We start from the raw sequence: 26,954 nt of genomic DNA, 5'->3' as shown, positions 1-26,954 counted from the left end.
TTCTTAAACTTTCAGAATTTAACTATCATATAATAAAACAACTAAACCCAGTAGGATTATGGGTAGTTTATAATGCTTTGCTCAATGTAAACTTCACTTTTTACATTCATATAACCTTGAGGATTATACTTTGAAGTGTTCATCTCCTTTTTTCTATTAGCATGCTTCCTTTGATCATTATTGCTTTTAGGACAAACATTTCAGAAAGGCAGTTATCAAAATTTGTTTTATTATTCATATGTAAGGCCATTAGTGTGTTTTTAAATTCCAAAGTGAGCACCTAAATTGGAAACAACAAGTAAGTTCATTTAACAGGTTATTTACGAAGGTCTTACCACAGTACACAGAGAGTATAAATAAATCTGAATAATATGCTATACTTGCATTGAGGGAGTTTAAGGTTTAGCTGGAGATAGACACATATACAGCTAACTAAAATACAATTTAGTAACTGTCATTTTATGACATTTTTATGGAAGCAAAGGGACAGGATCTATTAATTATGTCTGCGAGGTGATTGGAAAGGCTTCACATAGGAGATTATATATTATCTTAAGGTCATGCCAGCTTTACCAGAAAGGTAAAACTTATTTATATATTATGTTTATTAGTGAAAATATTTTTAAACAACATATCTCTTGGTAACACTAAAATTATAAATGAGGGAAGATTCTTAAGGGCAACAGTTTGGTTGGGGAATAGACAGGGAAATTGTCTCAAAAGGGGTATTGCATAGCACTCATAATACTTAGATTATGTGTCACAGATCAACAAGAATAGCATCTGCAAAGATGCTTTTATTCTTTATTTAGTCTGAGGAAATGTCATTGTCTGTTTAATTTTTTTCATTGTCCTTTTTAAAGATCATAGTTAATTTACCTGAAGAGGTTGATAGAGATTATTAAAGGAGGACAATCCCTTCCATCATCTCTTGATGCCACCACTGAGATATGTTTCATTCATATTATTTAGCTGCTTATTTTGAAACTGCATGTTTCTGTGATGTTTAAAATTTTCTTTTAAATATTTATTTATTTGGCTCCACCGGGTCCTAGTTGTGGCATGGGGGATCCAGTTCCCCAATCAGGGACTGAACCCAGATCCTTGCATTGGGAGCACCAAGTCTTAGCCACTGGACCACCAGGGAAGTTCCTGTGATTTTTTTTTTTAAATAAGTATTTATAAGATTCTAATGAACATGTTTAAGACTCTAAGTGTTATAATTATTTGCCATCAAAATTTTCAGCTGATCAGGTAAGAATAGTGCTCTGAAAGATTGCAGAGAAACAAAATATTCGAGCTCCACTAGAGTAGTGTACTTCCAAGAGGTAAAAATGATTAAAGTTATTATCCTTATAAATGTAACAGTTCCTGACTGGAGAGCAGACATAACCTAATAAAAGAAATGATAAAGGAGAAAGTGATTTTATATTTAACACTTAAGTATTCTGTGTTAACTCTAATAAAATGATGATCACTTCTACTTTTGTCCATTCAACTAGTAAGTCAATATTTTGATTTTTTTCCATATTGCTCAGAAGAAGGGATATTTGAGTATTTATATCCATAGATCCTTATTTATTTGACCACCAAAATGCTACTTAAAATTTATTATTTTCATTGTGCAAGTTTTTTAAGTAAATGTGAGATAACATTGTAGAACAGTGAATGTGGCTAGACTTTGTGATAGGGTAATTCACTGCAAGTCAAGACATTTTCTTGAGTCTTAAACATTTAACCCCTTCTTGACTTTGACAGTTAAACATGTTTTTGGCTACTCAGACTGATTAAAATTGGTGGATTATTGAAAAAACTAGGTAATTGAGCTAAAAAGGCAAAATTACTACATGGGATTAAACTGAAAAATTAAAATACAGCTTATAAATGGATGTAAAAGGAGACTTGGGTATATAGGCTTTTTCTCTCCTACTATGTGTCTTATGGACTTTTATTTCAATATAGTCCTCAGACATTTAGTTTGAGTTACTGTTAAGTGGCATAACTGCAAACACTTCAACTTAATGTATACTTTAGTTTTTGTTTTAATGGTTTTTTTTAAATTTAGTGTATTTTCAACAATTCATGTTAATGGGGTTATACAATTAATACTTAGAAATGAAGTAAATCTACGTAAGAACAATAGTTTGTAAAAGAATAGTTCACAGGATAGCCAAGTTTTTAAAAAGTATTAAAAATGTAAAGATTAAATCAGTTGAAAAATTGTTCAGTTATTGGTGCTTCCTACATGGCTCGGTGGTAAAGAGCATGCCTGCCACTGCAAGAGACACAGATTAGATCCTGGTCGGGAAGATCCTCTGGAGGAGGAAATGGCAGCCCACTCCAGTACTCTTGCCTGGAGAATCTCATGGACAGAGGAGCCTGGAGGACTACAGTCCATGCGGTCACAAAGAGTCGGAACGTGACTGAGCAACTCAAAGGGCATTTATAAGCAAAACCATTTTGTACCTTGTAACATTCCTTCGGCCTTTTCTTTCGAAGTTCTTATTTTAAAATTAGTTCCCAGATAGTAAAACACAACTACATTACATAATCAAAATGTTACATGGAAACCGGATAATTGCTAAAACACCACTATCTTATTACTTACTGATTAATATACAGTGCTGGAAAAACTGAGTATCTACTATGTTAAAAAGAAGATAAAAGTAAGAGGCACAAACTTATGTATGGAATAAGTACAAGAAAATGTTGTACAACATGGGGAATATAGCCAATATTTTATAATAACTGTTAAGTAGAATATTACAGAGGATGAGTTGGATAGTATCACTGATTCGGTGGACATGAGTTTGCGCAAGCTCCAAGAGTTGGTGATAGACAGGGAAGCCTGGCATGCTGCAGTCCATGGGGTCACAAAGAATCGGACACAACTGAGTGACTTAACTGAACTGTAGTAGAATATAACCTTTAAAAATTGTGAATCATAATATTGCACGCCTGTAACGTACAGCAACTATACTTCAATAAAAAAAGATATGTCTTCTCAGTATCAAGAACTTCCAGATGGAAATATAGATTTGTGAAAACATAAAGCCATGAATACTAAAAAGAACACCCAGAGTAAATATGTATGGAATATTAGAATGATTCCCACTTAAGCATAGCACCTCATGCAGAAGTCATAAAGAGAAATGTTGGTTGATTATAAAAATCCATGGGGGATGAATTTAAAGCACACTTAGAAAAGAAGTTTTGAAATATATGTATGACAAATGACTAATATTACAAAAGTCTGAGGCATTCTTACAAATAAAAAAGTTCATAGAAAAGAGTTCATAGAAGACATAAAAGTAGTCCAAAATTTATGAATGATTCAATCATATTAGTAAAAGATAAAACTAAAACAGTGAGAGACTTCATTTGTTGAATTGGCAAATATTTAACAAGTTAATACTCAGAATATGGTACAAGTATTGTAAGCAGATCAGAAATGGACAATTTAGCAATATGTATCCAAACTGTACTTATCCTTTGAAGCTGCATTACCATTTTATATAGGAAATTATGAATAGAAAGTGGATACAAAGATTCTCTTACAACAAAGTTCACTACTGTGTTTATAATGGCAATTATGGAAAGCAGTCTAATTTTTCAGCAGTTAAAGTGGTGATGTTTCAGTGATGTTTCTTTATTACATTTCTGTAAAATATCATTTCAAAATGATTTAAATAGGAATGAAAAAACTTCAATTAAGCTTATAATAAATACTACTAAATATTGATTTGTTTACTCTGCTTCAGTTTTCTCAGTGATAAATTGTCGATAATGATAGTATCTACTCATAGGACCATTGGGACAATTAAGTCAGTTAATATATGAAAAACAATGAATAGTGCCTGACACTAACTATAGTTAGCAATACTGTGTCGTATATTTGAAAATAGCTAAGAGAGTAGATCTTAAAAGTTATCATCAGAAAGAAAAAAAAATGTATAATTAGGTGATAGTTACTAAAACTGTGGTAATTCTTTCACCGTATATATCATATGTATCATATATATCACCAAATATATCAAATCATAATGTTGGGTACCTTAAACTTAAACCATGTTAGATGTCAGTAAAAGTGGAAAAAAAGTTTTAAAGTAAAAAGAGACTCAGACCCTAAAGAAAACATAGTGCTTGATACATAGTAAGTGCTAGGTGATGTTTGCTGTTATTCATTAATTCACAAAATACTTCTGAAATGTGAGATAATATAGAAAAATCTAGTTTTATGATATGCACATTATAGATACATATATAAAAGATTTGATTCTAATTTGGAAGAAGAAAATTGACTGACTTTAAAAAAATTAGCCTAGGTTGACAGTAAGTGACCAAAGGATTACATTGTTAAATGCACTAAAATTGTTTGGAGGTTTTGCCCCTGCTGCAGCATATCCTCTATGCCAGTCTCAGGTTTATTTTGATATTAAACTAAGTCTGCTTTTTTCTTTTGAACAGGTTGGCTCAAAGCTAATCTCCTGTCACAAGCTGGCCTTGGCTTGTGTTATTCCCTACTTCAAAGCCATGTTTCTCTCTGAAATGGCTGAAGCCAAGCAAACACTGATTGAAATAAGAGATTTTGATGGTGATGCAATAGAAGACTTGGTAAAGTTTGTCTATTCTTCACGGCTCACTTTGACAGTTGACAATGTCCAGCCTCTCTTATATGCAGCCTGTATTCTACAGGTTGAACTGGTGGCTAGAGCTTGTTGTGAATATATGAAGTTACATTTTCATCCCTCCAACTGTCTGGCGGTAAGAGCCTTTGCAGAAAGTCACAATCGAATAGACTTAATGGACATGGCGGATCAGTATGCCTGTGAGCATTTTACTGAAGTGGTGGAATGTGAAGACTTCGTAAGTGTGTCGCCTCAGCATCTCCATAAGCTTTTGTCCTCCAGTGACCTAAACATTGAGAATGAAAAGCAGGTCTATAGTGCTGCCATCAAGTGGCTTCTTGCCAATCCTCAGCATCATCCCAAGTGGTTGGATGAAACACTTGCACAGGTGGGGACAAATAAGATCGTATATAGAAAGGAAATGATAGGGAAACAAATCAGCATGTTCCATTTACCATAAAAGGTGGGGATTATCGATTGCTGTAATATAATGTGAAAATAGCTTTGACTCACTTCCCTGTACCATTTAAGGATAGGTCTGAACATGCTATATTTGAATTAGAAATGTCACTACCTTCTTTTTAACTTGAATATTTACAAAGCCCCTTTGAGATAGTAGTAATGAATATTTTATTTATGCTGAAATGTTCTGAGAAAACAGTTCTAAATTAATTTATAACTATTGTTTTATAATATAAAGTTTCTAAACTTACTGAACTGCTTTGCTAATGAGTTCCTAGTGCATATAGACTTGTTCTCGAAAGAATTAATAAGACATCACTTTGTTTTCTTCCCTCACCATTTTGTAGCTTCAGAAATGTCTCTTTGTTTACTTTTCCTATCAATAGGAGTTTCTTAGATAGGGAGATGACAAATAGGCCTTAGAATTACCTTAACAATAAGTTGGCCTACAAAACCAAAAAGTTTTATTATCTTGCACCTGTATCATATATTTGTGTATGTGTGTGTGCCTTTAACTCAGAATCACATTATGGGGTTTGATCATCCCTTTAATATACTAGACAGTCAATGCATCTTTAAGAGAAGAATGGTGAGTGCTTCTACTGAAAGAAGGGGATTATTCCTGAGTATAACCTTTCAAGTTGAAGAAAACAACACCTATTTGCTTCTGATATGAGCATGTGTGTGTGTGTGTAAGAAATCACATTTCCATATGTTTGGTCTTAGCATTAAAAGGCAAACAAACATAGCAGCATAATTGTGTTTTGATTGTACGTTTTCTTTAACAGCAAGGGGCCTTACGATTATGACAGTACCATATTTGGAAGTGAATAAGTAGCTTGAATTAAGACAATTGAATTATTTTATCCAATCTACTTAAATCTGTTTAAAGGGGAGGATATAGTTAACATGTAATCTGATTTCATTAGTACCGACCAGTACTGGGAATTGCTTTAGAACTTGGCATAGTGAACTTCATTCACATGTTAGAAAGTAAATGAGATTTGAAGAGAACATTGCTGCAGTGAAAGTAGAGAATGAGCTATCCAATTGCAACTTATATTTATGTCTGCAACCATTCACGATCTTAGGTTCGTTTGCCGCTGTTGCCAGTTGACTTTCTCATGGGTGTTGTGGCAAAAGAACAGATTGTCAAACAAAATCTAAAATGTAGAGATTTATTAGATGAAGCAAGAAATTACCACCTTCACTTGAGTAGCAGAGCAGTACCTGACTTCGAATACTCCATTCGGACTACCCCAAGGAAACATACTGCTGGTAATTAAATTACTCATTTTATCAACTCTGCTGGAAGGAGTTTTGTTCTTTTTGAGGGTTGTTCTGTGACTGTCTAAACCTAATTGTAAGATGACTTAGTATCAATTGTCTTAAAATAGTAATTGGCAAATAAGGTTATATATGAATTTTTACCGTACATGACTTCAGATAGTTTTATTAATAAGCCAATTTTTTTAAAAGCCATAACAAAACATATACACTCTGAGGAGTCTGCTGAAATATCTCTTTCTTGAGTCTTTTTGATTTCTTCTAAGCAGAATTAGTTCCTCTGTCATTTTTGCTTAAATAACACTTGCTTTGCGCTTTTTTCACTGTGTTGCACTGAAATTTATTTGACATGTTTTGAGCCCTTTAAAGACAGGTAAGTATCTTAATAGGTTTGTATCACAGGTACCAGGCATGGAGCTTGATACGTGTTATATATTTAAATATTTGTTTTTTTTCATTTCACCACAGCAAAACAAGGTACTAAATAGATCTAATGTTAGTATAATAGACTATATTAGACTCTTAGAATGTAAAGCTTTTATACTTGAGAGGCAAGTAGTTTTGCCTTTATTTGCCATAGTTTTCAGACTTTTATGTTTTCCTGAGAAAATAAGTCTATGTTCACTTATGTTACTCTTCATAAAGAATATGTTTGTGGGACAAGGGGAAATAAGTGTGGTCTATGAATTAGGAATCAGTAGTCTGAACAGAGACTTCCTGTACATCTGCTGTGACTTAATGGGGTTATTAAATAAAGAGATACGTGAAATAACCTAAAAAAAAAAGGCAATACATGATCATAAATAGTATGAAGTAAGTTTGAACATGGTAGATCTGCCTATGAGGAAGTTGTTGTTCGGTCACTCAATCGTGTGCAACTCTGCGACCCCATGGACTGCAGCACACCAAGCTTCCCTGTCCTTCACCATCTCCTAGAGCTTGCTCAAATTCATGTCCTTTGAGTCAGTGATGACATGCAACCATCTGATTCCAGCTTGTGCTTCATCCAGCCTGGCATTTCACATGATGTACTCTGCATATAAGTTAAATAAGCAGGGTGACAGTATGCAACCTTGACGTACTCCTTTCCCAATTTGGAACCAGTCTATAGTTCTTCTAAATAATTAGTGTGACATGAAAAGGATGGCTTATTTATTTTCCCTCTTTATAGGTTGATATCAAGTATTAAATTTTTTGAAGTGTAATTTTTTTTTAGCTGTGAATCCTATTTCAAGGGTTAAGGTGTTTAATTCTTTAGATTCAGATGTAAATTCAAAGATCTTGGCAGTCTATATTATATGCCAAACGTATATTAGACCCTCATATCATGATCTCTTACATGATTGCAAGAACTTAGTGAAGGATTTGATCCTTATTAGAAAGATGGTGTTACTCTGTCTTATGGATAAGGGAAAAAAAATCAGAGAGGGTGAAAAAATGCACAGGGCCACATGGAACAATGGAGAAAGAATTTGTGTCCTGATCTTCATTTTAATTTTTTCCATTCCATGTCATATTCCTGGATGATCTATATAGCTGAAATATTAGGGTCCACTTAAATAAAATCTAATTGGTAGTTGGGATTATATTCTTGGATTATAATTCCAGCTGTGCCATTAAGCATCTGTAATTTGGGGCAGATTTCATAATCTCTGAAGGTTTCAATTTATTTATAAATAATTTTGGTTACATGATCTTTAAAGTCTCTTTCAACTTTAAATTTCTCCAACTTTTAAAATATTGAATTAGTTGAAAAAGATGGCACAAGCAGTTCTGGTCACTCATTTTATGCAGTCAGTTCAGCAAACATTTATTCAGCGTCTATGTGTGCCAGGTTCTCAGTTAGGCATTAGAAATGCAAACATAGGACTTCCCTGGTACTGTCCAGTGGTTGAGAGTCTGCCAGCCAATGCAAAGGACACTGGCTCCATCCTCGGCCTGGGAAGATCCCACATGCTGCAGGGCAACTATGCCCAAGCACCACGACTTCTGAGGCCAAGCTCTAGAGCCCTTGGGCCACAGCTGCTGAAGCCTACATGCCCTGGAGCCCTATATACACGCCCTGAGCTCCAGGACAAGACTAGCCACCCCAACGAGAAGCCCAGGCACTGCAACTCACAAAAGCCTATGTGCACAGCAGCGAAGACCCAGTGCAGCCAAAAATAAATAAATAAAAATCATTTTTTAAAATAGTATTAAGAAGAAAAGAAATGCAAACAAAAATAGAACATAGCCATTCCTATTTTGAGAGAACTTTCAGTCTGATCTAGAGAAATAGACATATGAGTAAGTAAATGCAATAAAGTGTTATAGGTGCTTTGATATAATCACAAAGTAGAGAGGGAAGCAAAAAGAGTGGTTATTTTTATTTTAGAAGGGCCAGCAAAAGTTTTATAGAGAAAGTAACCCCCAGTCTTAGTTTTCAGTAATAGTTGTTTTTCTGGGTGCCAGTATGAATGGTAGTTACCCAAAGTTGCTGTCAGAGCATTGAGGATGATCACTCTCTGGGTTGATGCTGGAGCTTGAACATTAAGGTAAGAGAGAGAATCGGGTTTTAGACCCCGCAAGGCCATTATGCTGTACTAAGGCTTTATCTAGTAGAGCAGAGGTTCTCATAGTACGAGGCAGGTGGTGGCCTCTTGACCAACAGCATCAGCATTCACTTAGGAGCTTTTTAGAAATTCAGAACTTTGGACCTATCCAAACCCACTGAATAAAACTCTTGGGAGTGGGGAAGGGTCAGGCCCAGCCATCTGTGTTTTATGAAGTTCTCCTGGTGATTCTGAATGAGAATAAAGTGTTGATTTTTTCTTTTTAAACAATGTGGTAAAATGCATATAAAAATTGCCATTTTAACCTTCTAAAATTAGTTTTTAATGGAGTATAGTTGTTTTACAATGTTTGTTTCTGTTGTACAGTTCACCATTTTAAAACAGTTAAATAGTGGCATTCAATAAAATTTTTAATGACTACTGATACAGGTATGACAGGCTGTTGAAAGAGCCTTTGAATTATTCTGTTGACAATCTGAAAGCAGAAAAGAGCACTGAGTGGTAAGAGAACAGGATTTTGCAGTAACAGCTGATGAGGCTCTGAACTGAGGGTGGCAGTGCGGATAACAGGGAGGTACATCTCAAGGAAGGAAGAGGATGTTTACATGGGTGAGGAAGGAAGATCCTTCTGTGTGGGGTATGAGGTGCCTCTGGGACACCAAGTGGAAACGTGACTTAGAAGTGTATTTTGGAAGGCATTATGATACGATGGAAATTTTAGTCAAAGGATTGAACTTTTCCCATTGTGAGTATGAAATATGTGAGAAGCAGGCTAAGAATGAAGCATAGAAAACATAGGAAAGAGAAATGATTGGAGACAAAAAGAGACTTTTTGACGTTATGGAAATCAAGAGAGTTGAGTTTCCAAAAAACAGGGTGATCAGTATATCAAATGTTGTATTCAGTCAAAAATTACAAGCTTGTTGAATTTTGTCACATTATTAACAAGAGCAGCTTTTCAGGGTGTGTGAGGATCTCAGCCGTATTGTAGAGGGGCGTTAGCAAGCAGGAAAAACTGATGTTAATCCTTTTGTTGCTGTCATTCAGTCATGTTTGACTCTGTGACCCCATGGACTGCAGCACACCAGGCTTCCCTGACCTTCACTATCTCCCAGAGTTTGCTCAAACTCATGTCCATTGAGTCAGTGATCTTGTTCTTTGAAAAGTTCAAATCAGGGGAAAAATTAAAATTAGATTTTTAGTAGTATAGTGATATTAAATACTAACCAAATAACTTTTTTTTTCCCCTGTTAATCAAAATTTTGACTTCCTAAGTTTCTTTCTACACCTTAAAATATATATTTTTTTAAATTAGGGGGAATTCCCTGGTGATCCAGGGCTGTCACTGCCAAGGACCTGGGTTCAGTCCCTGGTTGGGGAACTAACATCTCACAAGTTGTGTGGCGAGGTCAAAAATAAAAGATAAAAATAAAATTAACTGTAAGAAAAAAAATTAGGGAGCTGTGATTTTAACCTATATCTTGTGGTTTTACCTTTAGGTGTGCTGTTTTGTGTAGGTGGTCGAGGTGGATCAGGTGACCCCTTTCGCAGTATTGAATGCTATTCTATCAACAAAAACAGTTGGTTCTTTGGACCAGAAATGAACAGTCGAAGGCGACATGTGGGTGTAATCTCAGTGGAAGGTGGGTCTGCTTTTGGGTGAAATCCCATCGTGTCTTCACAGTGCTCCTGTTAAATATTTGAACTTTGAGAATTTCTTTCTGAAGAAAATTCCTACATTGTAAAATATGTTTCAATATATCAATAAATTATTTGGGTGGTGAATATTTACTTTTTGCCCAAAGATGCTCTGTGTACAGTCTCTTGCATATAAATGCTTAATAGGAGATGAGTATTAAGGAAAAGGGAGTTAAACTTTTCTGAGTTTTCACAAAATAACCAAACTAAACAAAAATATTTACTGAACCCAAATAGTAAGTATATATCAGCTTTTTTTCCGTACCCATGTATACCCACCCTATTATTTTTGAAATAAGGATTTTTTTAATTAATAAAAGTGGATTGCAGAATCATAGATAAATTATTTGGAGACTTTAAAAAATCACTTATGATTATAAAAGTTATAAATGCTTTGTGGGAAATATAAAAACATTGTAATAAAAAATAAAAATCATCTGTAACACCTAGTTATGGCTAACATTTTGGTATGTAGTAGTTCCAATTTTTGTTTCATTTAGAAAAGGTTTGATGTATTAAGGGTTTTATATTTTATTTATATAAAAACATTTTATTAAATGTTCTTTGCAAGGATGACTAGTGATTTTGTCTAATAAATAATAAAAAGTTGAGAAACCTAGGGGTGGGATACTGTTTGAGCATTTAAATAACTTATTGTAAAACAGAATTTTTCAGACGTTTCATTAGTAGAATCTTACATTTACTTTCATTTGACTACTGAAGTGACATCATAATGTTGAATAGAAGACTATTTGTTAAAAGTTAATTTATCATGCTATTTTAATTATATATTCAATATATAAATTTATTTGGAATCACATGAAAATACTTCTCTACTTGACAGGTAAAGTGTATGCAGTGGGTGGACATGATGGCAATGAACATTTAGGTAGCATGGAGATGTTTGATCCTCTCACTAATAAATGGATGATGAAGGCATCAATGAACACAAAGAGGTAGATCAGTGTGGACATTTATTGTTATTTGTTGGTGGAAAATAAAGCTTCCTGTAACTGAAAGAGCTAATTTTTCACTCTTTACATTTTTAGAAACTTTAAATACCTTCTTAAACACATTTTGTTAAAGCATCCAATATGACTCTAATTTTAGAAATTTTCCTGAGAATCAAGAATAGAATCATGTCTTTGAGTGTGATAATGGTTGTCATCATTCTAACTTATACCTGAGCATTTGTTGTTTTAAGTTTTTATTTTGAAATAATTTCAGATTTTCAGAAAAGATTAAAAAATAGTTGAGTTCCTATGTAATAGAGGTTCTCAACTGAATTCTGTACATGGGGATCCACTGCCATTTAATTTTCTCTTCTTGATTAATTTAACAGTGTTCTTAACTGAGTTTTTTTATGTGGTAAAAATATGAAAAATTAGCGAAGGACAAATAGAAAGAGTAACAATGAAACATAGACATTATTGTATGTAAAATAGATAGCCAGTAGGAACTTGCTATATGATGCAGGGAGCTCAAAACTCGTGCTCTGTGATGACCTAGAGGGTGGGAGGGAGGGGACACATGTATACCTATGACTGATTCATGTCAATGTATGGCAGAAGCTAACACAATATTATAAGGCAAGTATCCTCCAATTAAAAATAAATTTTAAAAATATGAAAAATTAGATGGAAACATGAAAAGATTTTGGTCGTCTTTTCCCACTTATGAGGAGAAGGAATCTTACTAGGAAAAACCCTATTCTTAACATATGCTGCTATGCTACTTATCTATAAATGACCTTTTAATACTTTAGTAGGGTTTGATTTATGCTCCATGGCAACTACAAATCAATAGTTTAAATTCAAACATGTGAATTAAAAAAGGGGAGAAAATCCTAAAGTACATTTTTAATTTTTATATCCTTGCCTGTTTATCATGCTAAGCTGATTTTTTAGCTGAGAATTGAGTGAAACTTGTCTAACAAAATAGCAGTTGAGTTTCTTTAGTCTTATGAAATATGCCCTGAACGTTGCCATACCTTTCCAACTGTATACAGAATAATATAATTACAATTATTTCCTCACGTTATTTGCTTTTATAATTTGTATCCCCCCAAATGATTGTTTCAGTGTGCACTCCAAGATCATACTCACATGTTAAATGGTTTTCTTTATTGTTCTCCCCTTTCTTTTTTATCTTTTCAGTAGAATGGATACTGGTGTTTGTTCAAGTTATAGTTTTATTGAAACCCATCATCCTAACAGAGCATCTCTAGGGGTTAATTTACTTTTCAGTAAATACTTAAGTGCCCTTTGCAAGATATATCAAGTGCTGAAGATACAGCAGTAAATAAGATAGCCAAGGTCTCTCTACCTCCATGGAGCTTACATTCTAAAAGGCGAGATACAAATAGACGTAATTACATGGGTAATAATGTTGGCACCACATAAGTAAAAGATGCTTGAGAATGGATATCGTAATGTCAGTTTCATAGGTGAGAAGTCCAGCAATTTTAACCGACTTTTCCACCTACAGTCTCAGAAGTCAAAATCAAGGTGTAGGCTGTAGACTCTAATGGAGGTTCTGGGGAAGAAACTGCTTCCAGGTCATTTAGGTTATGGATAAAATTCAACTCTTTGTGATTGAAGGACAGAGTTTGTTTTTACTGGCTGAAGGCCAGGGGTCACTCAGCTCCTAGAAGCCACTCTTACTTAGGTCCTTTCCAGGTGTTCCCCTCCATCTTCAAACAAGCAAACAGCTTGCAGAATCCACCCCGTTCTTTGAGTTTCTGACCTGTCTTCTGCTACCAGATGAAGAAACATCTCTGCTTTTATAGGGCTTATGTGTTTAAATCAGGCCCGTTCACGTCATCTCCATTTTGCCACATAATGTAGCATAATAAGGAGTAAAACTAGAGAGTGAATATTGTGGAGAAAGGCATCTTAAAATCTGCCTAGCACAGGGAGGTGGACAGTAAGTTTCACTTTAGATTAAAGTTAAGGTTGAAGATCCAGACAGATTTGAAGTAGAAGTTGGATGTATATCTGGAAATATATATTAGCATTGTCATAAATCCATGGAAAGAATCAGATTGTCTATAGAGAGAGTGGAGGGTGATAAGAGGCCTTAGAGAACTTCACAATTCAGTGATGGAATAGAGAAGAATGCACTCATGAAGGAAGCTGTAGGAAGCAATCAGAAATGTTTTATGCCTTTGTAGTTTAAGGGGTGAAGGGTCAGGGGAATTACACTCACTTATGACATGCCTGTATGTTCTAGAGTGCACATATGTGTTCACCCACACCTGGAAGTTTTTATAACAGTATTTTATAAGTCACTGCTTTATACTCAATGGAAAAGAGGTTAAGGAAATGAAATGAAGGATAATGTTATGTTTAAGAATTCTTTCCAGAGTACTATTTTGATAAACTGAGAGTTATACTGTCAGTAGAGCAGCAGCTCTCTCCAGTGATGACGACAGCTAATACATAGCGCTGACTGTGGGTCAGTCACTGTTCTCAGTGCATTACGGTATTGATTCCTTTTATCAGCTGTGTCTGCTCCTTTCTCAAATGGACAGATGAAGAAACAAGGTAGTTACAGGTTTAAACAATATACCTTATCCAGAGTACCCACCAAGTCAGTGACAGATAGGTTTTAGAAAAGTTCAACTTTTGATGTCATTTTTTTAAAAAATTGATGTAATTTTTTTGATACAATTTTTTTTTTCCAATCACCATTCTGATGAATTAGCTTTTCACATAGGCTAAGTCTCTTCTGTTCCAAGATAAATAGATGCCCTTCAGAAGTAAAGCAATGTGATATAAAGCTTGTAATATAAAATTGATAATGCAGGAGACCCCAGTTCAATTCCTGGGTTGGGAAGATCCCCTGGAGAAGGGATAGGCTACTCACTCCAGTGTTCTGGCCTGGAGAATTCCATGGACTATTCAGTCCATGGGGTTGCGAAGAGTTGGACACGACTGAGCGACTGTCACTCACTCACTCTATGTGCTATGATGAAATACTGGAACATAATGTGCTCTGCAGTTACATGAATTTAGTAATGAGATTAACTTTGACCTCTCTAGCAAACCGTTTTTGTCAGTTCATCAACCTCGCACTTCTGCAGCTGACTGTTGTACTAACTGAATCTTTCAGACTCCATTTATAGTGTTTTGTTGGATTTTCCTTTGTTCTTTAAGTTTAACCTGTATTTGTTGTTTAGCCGCTAAGTTGTGTCCAACTCTTTTTGCAAACCTATAGACTGTAGCCCACCAGGCGTCTCTATCCATGGGATTTTCCAGGCAAGAATGCTGGAGTGGGTTGCCATTTCCTTTTCCAGGGGATCTTCCTGACCCACAGATCAAACCTGTGTCTCCTCTACTGCGTGGTTCTTTTACCACTGAGCCACCAGGGAAGCCCTTAATCTGTGTAGGCTATGCAGTGTAAAACTCCAGAGGGCACTGTTCACATAGAATCGCACAATTTGACAACTCTATAGCCATCTATTCAGAAGCTTTGATAAATCGAGAAATAATGGGAGAAAAAGCCACATTGACATTTAAGGTGATAAATGAATGCAGTAGCACACTTTTTTTGCTGCCTTTTTTCTGGAAACAAATCAGAATGCAAAAGTGTGTTTTGTTGTTTTTGCAGGCGAGGAATTGCCCTGGCTTCCTTGGGAGGCCCAATTTATGCCATTGGAGGGTTAGATGACAACACTTGCTTCAATGATGTGGAGAGATATGACATAGAATCTGATCAGTGGAGTGCAGTGGCACCAATGAATACTCCCCGTGGAGGCGTTGGCTCCGTGGCTCTCGTGGTGGGTTACATCACAGCTCGGTCACTGAATTGCATTGTATTCCATCCCTAACCTAGTAAGAAAGGGTCTGGTACATTCATATCTCCAGTATGCAGATTACACACCAGATTATTTCACGAAATACTGCTCTCTTGCACATTTTGGTCTACCTTTAGGACAGCATATAAATCATTTCAAAATCTAATGTTTTTATATTTTTTGTCTTTGTTTAGAACCATGTTTATGCAGTAGGTGGCAATGATGGAGTAGCTTCTCTGTCTAGTGTGGAGAGGTATGATCCACATCTCGATAAGTGGATAGAAGTTAAAGAGATGGGTCAGCGAAGAGCAGGCAATGGAGTTAGTGAGCTCCATGGTTGCTTATACGTTGTTGGTGAGTGAATGGTTTTCTCTAGTTTAATTTTTTACAGGACATACAATGATAGTGTCACAAAACAACACAGTAACATAACTTACATTCCATTTAGGCTCAAGTGGAATCAGTCCTAAGATCTGCTCTTGCATTCTTCAGGTTCATGGGCTTGCTTCTCTGTTTACATCTTCATCTTTCATGTTTAAAACTCTGCCTCCTTGTTTTTCCTTAGGAGTGGCAAGTATGTCTAAAGTGGGAGATTACATTGAAATATGAATATGTTTTTTTAATGTAAGGACACAGCTTGAATGTGCTTTGCTACAGTAAATCTAAGACATGTTTTTCTCATCTTCAAGGGAATTGTGTTGACTACTTTAAGCAAATCAGTAGGTATTTCGTATTCATGATGGTGGTTAGCATCTCTGTATTGCTTTTTGACTTTTTTACTATATAGTAGAGTTGGAGGGAACCATAGGGCAGGCAGTACTTGTTAGGACTTTAACATGCATATGAATAATAATAAGATATTGTTAAATTGCAAGGGAAGGGGCCCAGATTCTGTAACAGCTCATAAGTGATAGTATTATTTCTGATCCACTCAACACATTTCCAGTGGCAGGGCTTTTAAAGGACTACGACATGGAAATAATAATGTCTATTTTTAAGAATTAAGAATCTGAGATTATGTTAAGCATCTCAGCTGTGTCTACTATCTTACCAGTAAATGGGTAGCTATATTGTGATTAGTAATCCCTTCCTTTATAGGAGATGTGTTTGGAGAGATGGTCACTAGCGTTGTCATACTCTTTCATGTTAATATGAACTGGTGTTACAAAATTCAGAGTGCTTGATAAGAGAGTAGGATATTGTTAGCACTTAAACATCTGCAAATAATACAAGTCATCCTGGATATCTCAGTGCTTATGTGTATTAAAGAGGGAAAATAACATAATTTACCCTTTTAGTCTTACCTGATCATCACAGCACCTCTTTGAGGTAGTCAGAAACTGAGAGTGAATATTTACTCATAGTCACATGCCTAAGCAAGCTGACAAAGCTGGAATTTGAAGAAGGGTCTGTGAGAACCCAGAGCTGTTACAGTACACCAATGCTCCTCTCATAGCTCCCTATCTAGCATAGGTCTTGGCATGTGTTATATCTTGGTAGGGGCATCATTGTTTCTGTTACTTGTTAAATTTTCTGAGCCCTTGTAGGTAAAACAGACATGGTAAGAATAAGACTGACTCAGGTTGAACCTTTCAAAAAAAAAAACCTCTTGTTCATCCAAGTCCTACTTAAAACATGTACAACTGATTTGAATAAGAAAACTTTGAAGGTAAACTATATGTCCAGTAAGCTAATTGCATCCTGACTTTTCTGTTCCTCTGCTTTGAGCTTTTTTTTTTTTTTTTTTGCTTTGAGCTTTTTGTTCAAGATTTATATGCCTTACCTAGGAAGAGTATAGGGAGCCAAAGAAAAAGAGTGCCATCAAAAATAGAACTACCTTGTATTATAAACTTAATCTCCTCCATTAACATCAGCAATAATTAAAGCTAAAGCCTTTGTTGTAGTGGAAGAACGTTTTATATCATAGTTGTGGTGGGGATGGCATGACTACATTCGTACAGTGAATTTTATCTCAGTTGATTTAATGAAATTAAACCCATTAGAGAATCTGACTTTGTTGATTTATTTTTTAACCTGACCTTTTTTCTAAAAGGACTAATCATAATATCAACACTTCCTGTCCCAGGAAAATAGGCTTAGTCACCCAGGAGACCTGTTACTCACATAGACGGAGATGGAGCCTAAAAAGAGACACGTTTATTTTTCAAAGGAAAGAGCACTGTTAAAATAGTAGTCTCTGTGTTTAACACTCAGGAACATGATAAGTAACATTGTTAAGATAATCTATAGAGAGGACTGTCAGCATTGAGAAATGTAGCATGAATATACAGTTTTGGCAAAAATTGGTAAGAATTCAATCATAGTCCACCATCTCTGCAATTATGATTGCAATTATAGTACTAAGGGAAACAGTTGGAAAATTTTGACTTATCTAAACGAGTCAAGTGATTTAGTATGATTTATTCTCATCTCAAGCCTTACTGTTTAAAAATCTAATATATACACAGAAGTAATATATGCACAGAAGGAATCTCAGTATTTTTTGCTTGCCTCTAGGATGCTAAGGAAAAATGATATTAAATGTCTGGGTTTTTTCCTTCCTAAATCATCTGCTTAAATATAGGGACTCCAGTTTTTCTCACTTTAAGATTTTTAATCCTAACACTGAGGAAAGTAATACTTAAATTATCTTGAATTGTAGAAAATGTGTAATAGGAGTTGGTAGTAGTGATAGATGTTTGGGTTTTCTAAAATATTTTGAAAAGATTGGCTTTCAAAAGCTTTTGAATTGAGATTTAATGGTTAATTTCTATGAAGCATAATACTGTTTTAAAATTCTTCCTTTACATAGGTGGTTTTGATGATAATTCTCCTCTGAGTTCTGTTGAACGGTATGACCCTCGAAGCAACAAATGGGATTACGTAGCAGCCCTTACCACTCCCAGGGGTGGAGTGGGGATCGCAACAGTGATGGGCAAAATCTTTGCAGTTGGTGGCCATAATGGAAATGCATATCTAAATACAGTGGAAGCATTTGATCCAGTGCTGAATAGGTAACTTTTATGTTTGCTTTATGCTATAATGGGATCTTCCAGTAACATTATTTCAGAACGCTAAAGCGTTGCTTTTTGTTTGTTGAGTCGCTGAGTTATGTCCGACTCTACGACGCCATGAACTATAGCATACCAGTCTCCCCTGTCCTTCACTATCTCCCAGAGTTTGCTCAGACTCATGTCCATTGAGTTGGTGATGCTATCTAATCATCTCATCCTCTGCCGCCCCCTTCTCCTCTTGCCTTCAATCTTTCCCAGCATCAGGGTCTTTTCCAGTGAGTCAGCTCTTTGCATCAAGTGGCCAAAGTATTGAAGCTTCAACATCAGTCCTTCCATTGAATACTCAGGACTGATTTCATTTAGGATGGACTGGTTAGATCTCCTTGCAGTCCAAGGGACTCAAGAGTCTTCTCCAACACCACAGTTCAAAAGCATCAATTCTTCAGTGCTCAGCCTTTTTATGGCCCGACTCTTAGATCCATACATGACTACTGGAAAAATCATAGCTTTGGCTAGACAGACCTTTGTTGACTAAGTGATGTCTCTGCTTTTTAATATGCTCCCCAGGTTTGTCATAGTTTTCCTTCTAAGGAGCAAGTGTCTTTTAATTTCATGGCTGCAGTCACTGTCTGCAGTGATTTTTGAGCCCAAGAAAATGTGTCACCACTTCTACTTTTTCCTCTTCTGTTTGCCATGAAGTAATGACATGATCTTAGTTTTTTGAATGTTGAGTTTCAAGCCAGCTTTTTCACTGTGAGCTTTCACAAAACCTCATCAAGAGGCTCTTTAGTTCCTCTTCACCTTCTGCCATTATAGTGGTATCATCTGCATATCTGAGGCTGTTGATATGTCTCCCCGCAATCTTGGCTCCAGCTTGTGCTTCATCCAGCCGAGCATTTCGCACGAGGTACTCTGCATAGAAGTTGAATAAGCAGGGTCAGTATACAGCCTTGTTGTACTCCTTTCCCAATTTTGAACCAGTCAGTTGTTTCATGTCCGTTTCTAATTGTTGCTTCTTGACCTGCATACAGCTTTCTCAGGAGACAGGTAAGGTGGTCTGGTATTCCCATCTTTTTGAGAATTTTCCAGTTTGTTGTGATCCACACAGTCAAAAACTTTAAGTCAATGAAGCATAAGTAGATGTTTTTCTGGAATTCCCCTGCTTTCTCCATGATCCAGCAAATGTTGACAATTTGATCTCTGGTTCCTCTGCCTTTTCTAAACCCATCTTGTACATCTGGAAGTTCTCAGTTTATGTACTGCTGAAGCCTAGCTTGAAGGATTTTGAGCATTACTTTCTAGCATGTGAAATGAGCACAATTGTGCAGTAGTTTGAAAATTTTTGGCATTGCCCTTCTTTAGGATTGGAATGAAAATTGACCTTTTCCAGTCCTGTGGCCACTGCTGAGTTTTCCAAATTTGCTGGCATATTGAGTGCAGCACTTCCACAGCATCATCTTTTAGGATTTGAAATAGCTCAACTGGAATTCCATCTCCTTCACTAGCTTTGTTCATGTTTCCGAAGGCCCACTTGACTTCACACTCCAGGACATCTGACTCTAGCTGAGTGATCACAGCATCATGGTTATCTGAGTCATTAAGACCTTTTTTGTACAGTTTTTCTGTGCAGTTTCTTTTTTGTACAGTTTCTCTTCTGCTTCTGTTAGGTCCTTACCGTTTCTGTCCTTTGTTGTCCCCATCTTTGCATGAAATGTTGCTTTGGAATCTCTAATTTTCTTGAAGAGATCTCTAGTCTTTTTCATTCTGTTGTTTTCCTCTATTTCTTGGCATTGTTCATGAAGGAAAGCTTTCTTATCTCTCCTTGCTATTCTTTGGAACTCTTCATTCAGATGGGTATATCTTTCCTTTTCTCCTTTGCCTTTTGCTTCTCTTTCCTCAGCTATTTGTAAGGCCTCCTCAGACAACCATTTTGCCTTTTTGCATTTCTTTTTCTTGGGAATGGTTTTGGTCACTGCCTCCTATACAGTGTTACAAACCTCTGTCCATAGTTCTTCAGGCACTGTCTATTAGGTCTAGTCCCTTGAATCACTTCCACTGTGTAATCATAAGGGATTTGATTTAGGTCATACCTGAATGGCCTAGTGATTTTCCCTACTTTTTTCAGTTTAAGTCTGATTTTTGCAATAAGGGGTTCATGATCTGAGCCACAGTCAGCTCCTGGTCTTGTTTTTGCTGACTGTATAGTTTCTCCATCTTCGGCTGCAAAGAATATAATCAATCTGATTTTGGTATTGATCATCATTGGTAATGTCCATGTGTAGAGTCGTCTCTTGTGTTGTTGGAAGAGGGTGTTTGCCATGACCAGTGTGTTCTCTTGGCAAAGCTGTTAGCCTTTGCTCTGCTTCATTTTGTACTCAAGGCCAAACTTGCCTATTACTCCAGATATCTCTTGATTTCCTACTTTTGCACACCAGTACCATATAATGAAAAGAACATCTTTTTTGGGTGTTCTAGAAGATCTTGTAGGTCTTCATAGAACCGTTCAACTTAATCTTCTTTGGCATTAGTGGTTGGGGCATAGACTTGGATTCCTGTGATATTGAATGTTTTGCCTTCTAAACAATCTGAGATCATTCTGTTGTTTTGAGATTGCATCCAAGTACTGCATTTTGGACTGTTTTGTTGACTATGAGGGCTACTCCATTTCTTCTAAGGGATTCTTGCCTACAGTAGTAGATACAGTGGTCATCTGAATTAAATTTGCCCATTCCAGCCCAGTTTAGTTCACTGATTCCTAAAATGTCAATATTCACTCTTGCCATCTCCTATTTCACTACTTCCAATTTGCCTTCATTCATGGACCTAACTTTCCATGTTCCTATGCAGTATTGTTCTTTACAGCATCAGACTTTATTTCCATCACCAGTCACATCCACAGCTGGGCATCATTTCCGCTTTGGCTCAGCCTCTTCATTCCTTCTGGAGCTGTTTCTCGGTTCTTCTCCAGTAGCGTATTGGACACCTACTGACTTGGTGGGTTCATCTTTCAGTGTCATATCTTTCTTCCTTTTCATACTGTTCTGTTGGTCTCAATTGGTTCATTGGTCTCAGTTGGTCATTGTCAAATTCTGATGGCTGGCCACTAGTCTCTTCATCTTCAATGCTCTCATCATCTTTGCAAAATTTCTTGAACCACCCTCACTGTATGTTCATTAGCAGTTCCTGGGCCAAATGCATTGTTGAAGTTGTAAGTTGTCTGTGCTGCTTTACAACCCATTTTAAACTCAAATAAAAAAATCACTTGAATTTGTGTTTTGTCTAACATCATTTCTATAATCTAAAATAAATATAACAAGTAATAAGTCATTAGCAAAAAACATAAAGCAAGAAATGCACATTAAAATGATGTGTAACATAAAGCATTTATTTAAGAATGTATTCCAATATCAAACCGCAGAGTTCCACAGTGAGAAGCCACAGTTACTTTTGCACCAACCTAATACTTCCCTCCACTCTTCCCCAACAGCATATTGGACACCTCTGACCTGGGGGGGCTCAACTTCTGGGTGTCATATCTTCTTGGCTTTTCATCCTTCATGGGGTCCTTGCAGCAGGAATACTGGAGAGGACTGCCACTCCCTCCTCCAGTGGACCATGTTTTGTCAGAACTCTTCACTGTGACCCATCCGTCTTGGGTGCCCTGTGTGGCAGGGCTCATAGCTTCATTGACTCACATAAGCCCTTTCACCATGACAAGGCTGTGATCCATAAAAGGGAAATGCTGCTGGATGTAGTTAAAAGAAATGTTTGGGGATAGCTTACTGTCTTTCAAAACCAGTCTCTGAATAGGGAGTTTTTGTTTTGTCTTATGAGTGAAGCGAATCATGATTTAAGAGAACATCCTTTCTTCTCTGTCTTTTCAGGTGGGAGCTTGTTGGATCTGTGTCTCACTGCAGAGCTGGAGCAGGTGTAGCTGTGTGTGCCTGTTTAACTAGCCAAATCCGAGATGTAGGTCACGGATCCAGCAATGTGGTTGACTGTATGTGACTTGAGTTCCAGTCACCAACAGTTTAGTCTTATCTGATAGGCAAGAAAGACAAGGAGGATTTTGTGATGGCCACCTTTGAGCAGTTTTAACTATTACTAGAGTGTCATGTAAATGTAAACTGTTGTATGTGACTGAGTGCAACTTTTGGAATGGTAGCTGAAGAATTACTAGTAATAAAGTTAATATTTCCCACTTTAACAAATAATGAAGTAGGGAAAGAAGACAGTCTAAGCTGAAACCTCCTCCAAAAAAAAAAAAGAAACGTTTAACAGTGGAGTGCCAGAACCTTGAAATTAACTTTTTTTTTTAAAGTGTGGATGAATGAAAATGCAAAATGAAGTCACTTGCTGAGCTTTACCTTTTGCCTAAAGGCGTTAACCTTAGGCATTGGATTTTCCCTGTGGGGAGATAAGAACCTGTTCATCAACTCAGAGATATCAGGAGTCCTAACAGACCTGCTCCATTTGAAGATCATTTCTCCTTGGTGCTGATGAATTTATGCCTTGCTTTCTTCTAGGTGTTGATTTGTCAATTCCTTGGATATTTACAGAAGTAGGAAAAATGTTTCATCTTTCTGAGTGTCCCTGGGCTGTGTTTTCAGAAGCCTATAGGCTTATAGGCTTCATTTCAGTTTGAATTGTTAGGACACCAAAAGATCTAAATGAACAATTCCATCTGAATGAATCTACACTTATTTTTTCATGTGAAAGGGGTTTTGTTTCATAGTAATAAAAAATGGAATCACATGAGATTATTAGAGGAGAAGGCTTTAGAGTCAGCATTATTCTAGTGCCCATTTGAGAGACCTTGATTGAATGGGAGTGGTGTCCATTATGTGACTCCCTAATGATGCAGCTCCGAGAATGTTTAACACTCTTTGGTTTAATTATTTCATTCTGAATCTGAGATTTATTATCTTTCTATTTTGCTGTTTGCCACCATCATAGTTTTTCTAACTGTACAGAATCTGGATTTATTTATTATGAGAAATTCATTTCTACAAAAGCCCTTTACAGACTTTACTTGAACTGTTGATTAGTTCATATCCATCTTTACCAATAAAAGATATTGTAAAAGCAAAGAAAGATAAAACTTTTTTTCTCCTGTTATATTTCTCTCCAGTGTACTTACTGAATTTTAATTGAAAATATTTCTTTACATTGCTTTGAAGGCAGGCTGTTTATACACTTGTTGATCTAACAGCTCTTCATGGTTTTACCAGCATTATAGAGTGACTTATTCATTATATGTATATATTTTTATAAATATTTATGAAGAATATTAAATTATTCTATTTTGTATTTGCAGTGCAGTTTGGTACTTCTCTTCCAGACGTTCTTGAATTCTCCTTTAGTTATGCCTTAGAATTTAGTATAGTTTATTGCTGTCAGTCATCTTTTTCATGAGGAAGCTGGGGCAATGCAGAACACTGCTCCATCCATCCAGTCCTGAAGTTAACTGCCTAGTAGCTGTGATGGGCCTTGTTAAATGACAGCCTAGACTTGTCAGTACAGCAAGGCAAAAAGCCACGTTACAAAAGCTAGTGCTTTGTGTATATTCAATGAAAAAAATAAGGTAAAGAAAATATAAAAGAGAACTCAGCTAGCAGAAAAAGGTCTTTCATGAAGCCAACCTAAATGTTCCTAAATTATGGCAATTTTTGCTGTCAGCCTGTGGGCAAGTCCATAAGTCATTGCTGAATCTAAACTGATGTTCTCTTGTACAACTGTAACCGTATTTCAGTCAACCCCCAAAGCAGATAACTCTGTAGCACTCACTGGACTGGCTACAACTGGCTGCATGTGGAGAGTAAGGCTCAAAACCTGGCTTCAGCTCTTTCCCAGGTCTAATGGACTTCCTGTATTATAATACTTGTCTAGGGATGGTTGCCTAAAGTTATATTTATTTTGGGAGGTGGATCTTTTATTCTTTCTAAGATTATTTAAAAAATGTTTTTTCTTTTATTTCTGCCTTTGTCATGAGTATAGCATTTGAGAGCATGAAGGTGTTATATTTCCATTACTAGTTTTATAAATACTGGAGTCATCTAACATTACTAAGTTGGTACTCTAGCTACCCATAAAATATGAACTACTCCTAAGGGAAGTAATGTGAAGTAAACCACATGTGGCTAACTGTTACATTATGTACGGGCCATCAGAAGTACAGCCCGGAAGGACCTGACAATGGTATGAAAAGATTAAAGTGGATTCAGTATGCAGTCTCTTTATTAAAAACATTTTTTGAGATAAGAAATGTGAATCAGGTTGAAGGAATTCTGTGTTTGAAAGGTGATTATACTGATGGGAATTAGGAGGATGAAATACTCAAAGATGGCTACTAAGTTGTGAGGCCTGTCACTTTAACGTCGGATGTTAATATCATCTACCAAAAAGACGTAAAAGAGAGCTAAAATTCGAAATTATAAATGGAAAAAAAGAAAAAGTAAAAATTTGCACATTTAAGAAATATTTCTAGGTGCTTTTGTGTGATTCTCCCGTACCATCATTAAAGCTGCTGCATTTACCTGTGTTGTACTGCCACTTTAAAAATAAATTACTTGGTAATGTTTTTGCTTAATTTCACTATATTCTGTGTAACTATCTTTTAAACATTTGAATAACCTTTGTACTCTAAAAAGTATTATTCTGTTAATTCCTAAATGCATTTTAAACTCTACAATGCTGTTAAATGCCTAGATATAAGACTGTAAAAACTGCATAAACTACTCTTGAAGATGGTAAACTTAAGAGTTTTGTTCCTTTTTTCCTCCATGTCTTATAGAAAATACATTTAGAATCGAATTCATGTCTTATCAGTTAAGAATGTTTTCTGTGGTTTCTTAGACTCCTAAAGAAATTATATTGGGATGTCATTGTCTCTTTTTCTGCTTTATGTAGGGTGACAAGTAGCAAAAGAACTTCTCTATACTATTTTCTTAAAACCATATATATATTTGTGTAGTAATATTCCAGCAAATCAAAATAGTAAAACTCTCATATATACTACCAAGTACAGAGATCAGAAAGTTGGATTCACATCAGTGCTATTTATTGATTCAAAATATATTGTGTGTATCTATTATGAATAGAAATATGAGTATAATGTGTCTGTTATTCTTTCTGTATAGTGTATGTAACTTTGCTTTTGTTTTTGCTTGTATAGAATCTTTTCAAAACGATGTAATTGTTTATTCTCCATCCTTCAAATACAAAATTGATGTAGTAGGTTGGCTGAGATATTTTTTTCTCCAAAGAAAGTATCTATGTTTAATACGAAGATTTATGTTAACCCTTAAGTAGGTTAAAGGCAACCAACTGAGCAATTGTCTCTTCAGCAGTTGTAGACTTATACTATTTAGAAATAAGATTCTTTATGCATTAAGATGTTGTCCTTCCAGTTAGTAACCTCGTGAATCTTTAATTTTGTTTTCTGCCTGTCTTGCCATTGCTAAAAACTTTTCTGAAACTCTTCCTTGGAAACAACCTGAAGATCCATTTGTAAGTCATCCAAGAGAATTAGTCTCATCATAGTCATACAAGAACAAACATGTGGGTGCCAGAGGAGGTGGATGGGGAAAGGAGAGAGAAATAGGTGCGGGAGATGAAGAAGTACAAGATAACCTGGTTGCAAAATAAATGTGTCATGGGTAAGAAAACAGTATGGTAGTTTTTTGAAGGGAACTCTGGGAATTCCATTGCAGTGCAAAAATTCTGGTGGTTTTTGTTGTTTTAACAAGTCATTTTTCCATTATTTTATTGGTTGAGGCTAAATTCAGCCTACTTGAACTATAAGGGATTTCCTAAATTTGGGTAGTAATCATGGGGTGTACTGATAACTGCAATTTGTTTATTAATAACTAGTTTAATGTAATGCCTGCATCACTCACTTTATAATGACATTTCAATCTTTACAGTAATTCTGCAATTGAGAGTTATTCAGATACAGGAAGTAACTTGTCCAAAACTTACAACTAGTCACTGGTTAACCAATATTCCTCTGACTGAAAAATTCTACTGTTCCACCTAACCAGCTGTGTCTCTGCTTTCTCAAAAAGTATGTATATTTAAGGAAGGATTTTCTTTTTCATAGCTGCTGGTTGGCAGTATAAAAGTGTTCCTGGTCACCACTTCTCATTTTTTGGTCACTTATTTCCATTTATTATATTGAGATATTGTCATAAGTTTTATGTGTACAACATAATGATTCAGTGTACATATACATAGTGAAATGGTCACCACAAGAATTCCATCATCCTAGTTTTTTCCCTTGAAATGAGACGTTTTAAGATCTATTATCTCAGCTCCTTTCAGATGTGCCATACAACACTATTAACTATAGTCACAGTGCCATACGTTACATGCCCAGGACTTATTTTTTTATATTCGGAAATTTGTATTAATACCTTTTGACCCCCTTTACCTATTTCTCCCATCCCCTAAACTGTCTCTGGTAACCACTGATGACTGTATTTCTGTATTTAATATTTGATAACGTAAGTGGAAA

At 35.9% G+C, this 26,954-nt stretch overlaps 1 protein-coding gene across 3 annotated transcripts in view; it reads left to right on the top strand.

Annotated features, from left to right (window-relative positions):
- Positions 1-25,673, top strand: part of KLHL8 (kelch like family member 8) — a 51,096-nt gene extending 25,423 nt beyond the window's left edge. For all 3 annotated transcript variants that reach the window (XM_043447755.1, XM_043447756.1, XM_043447754.1), the window contains exons 3-10: positions 4,468-5,016; positions 6,182-6,368; positions 10,429-10,572; positions 11,472-11,583; positions 15,239-15,407; positions 15,620-15,779; positions 18,238-18,439; positions 22,324-25,673. In XM_043447755.1, the coding sequence (XP_043303690.1) occupies positions 4,468-5,016; positions 6,182-6,368; positions 10,429-10,572; positions 11,472-11,583; positions 15,239-15,407; positions 15,620-15,779; positions 18,238-18,439; positions 22,324-22,447 (1,647 nt within the window). In that variant the 3' untranslated portion in view covers positions 22,448-25,673. The remainder of the gene's footprint in view (positions 1-4,467; positions 5,017-6,181; positions 6,369-10,428; positions 10,573-11,471; positions 11,584-15,238; positions 15,408-15,619; positions 15,780-18,237; positions 18,440-22,323) is intronic.
- Positions 25,674-26,954: the final 1,281 nt, after the last annotated feature.

Source organism: Cervus canadensis, chromosome 26 (assembly GCF_019320065.1).
Source record: "Cervus canadensis isolate Bull #8, Minnesota chromosome 26, ASM1932006v1, whole genome shotgun sequence".
In the NCBI taxonomy this organism is placed as follows: Eukaryota; Metazoa; Chordata; class Mammalia; order Artiodactyla; family Cervidae; genus Cervus; species Cervus canadensis.
Note: the sequence above shows the minus strand (reverse complement) of the source record. Positions and strands in the feature narration are given on the sequence as shown.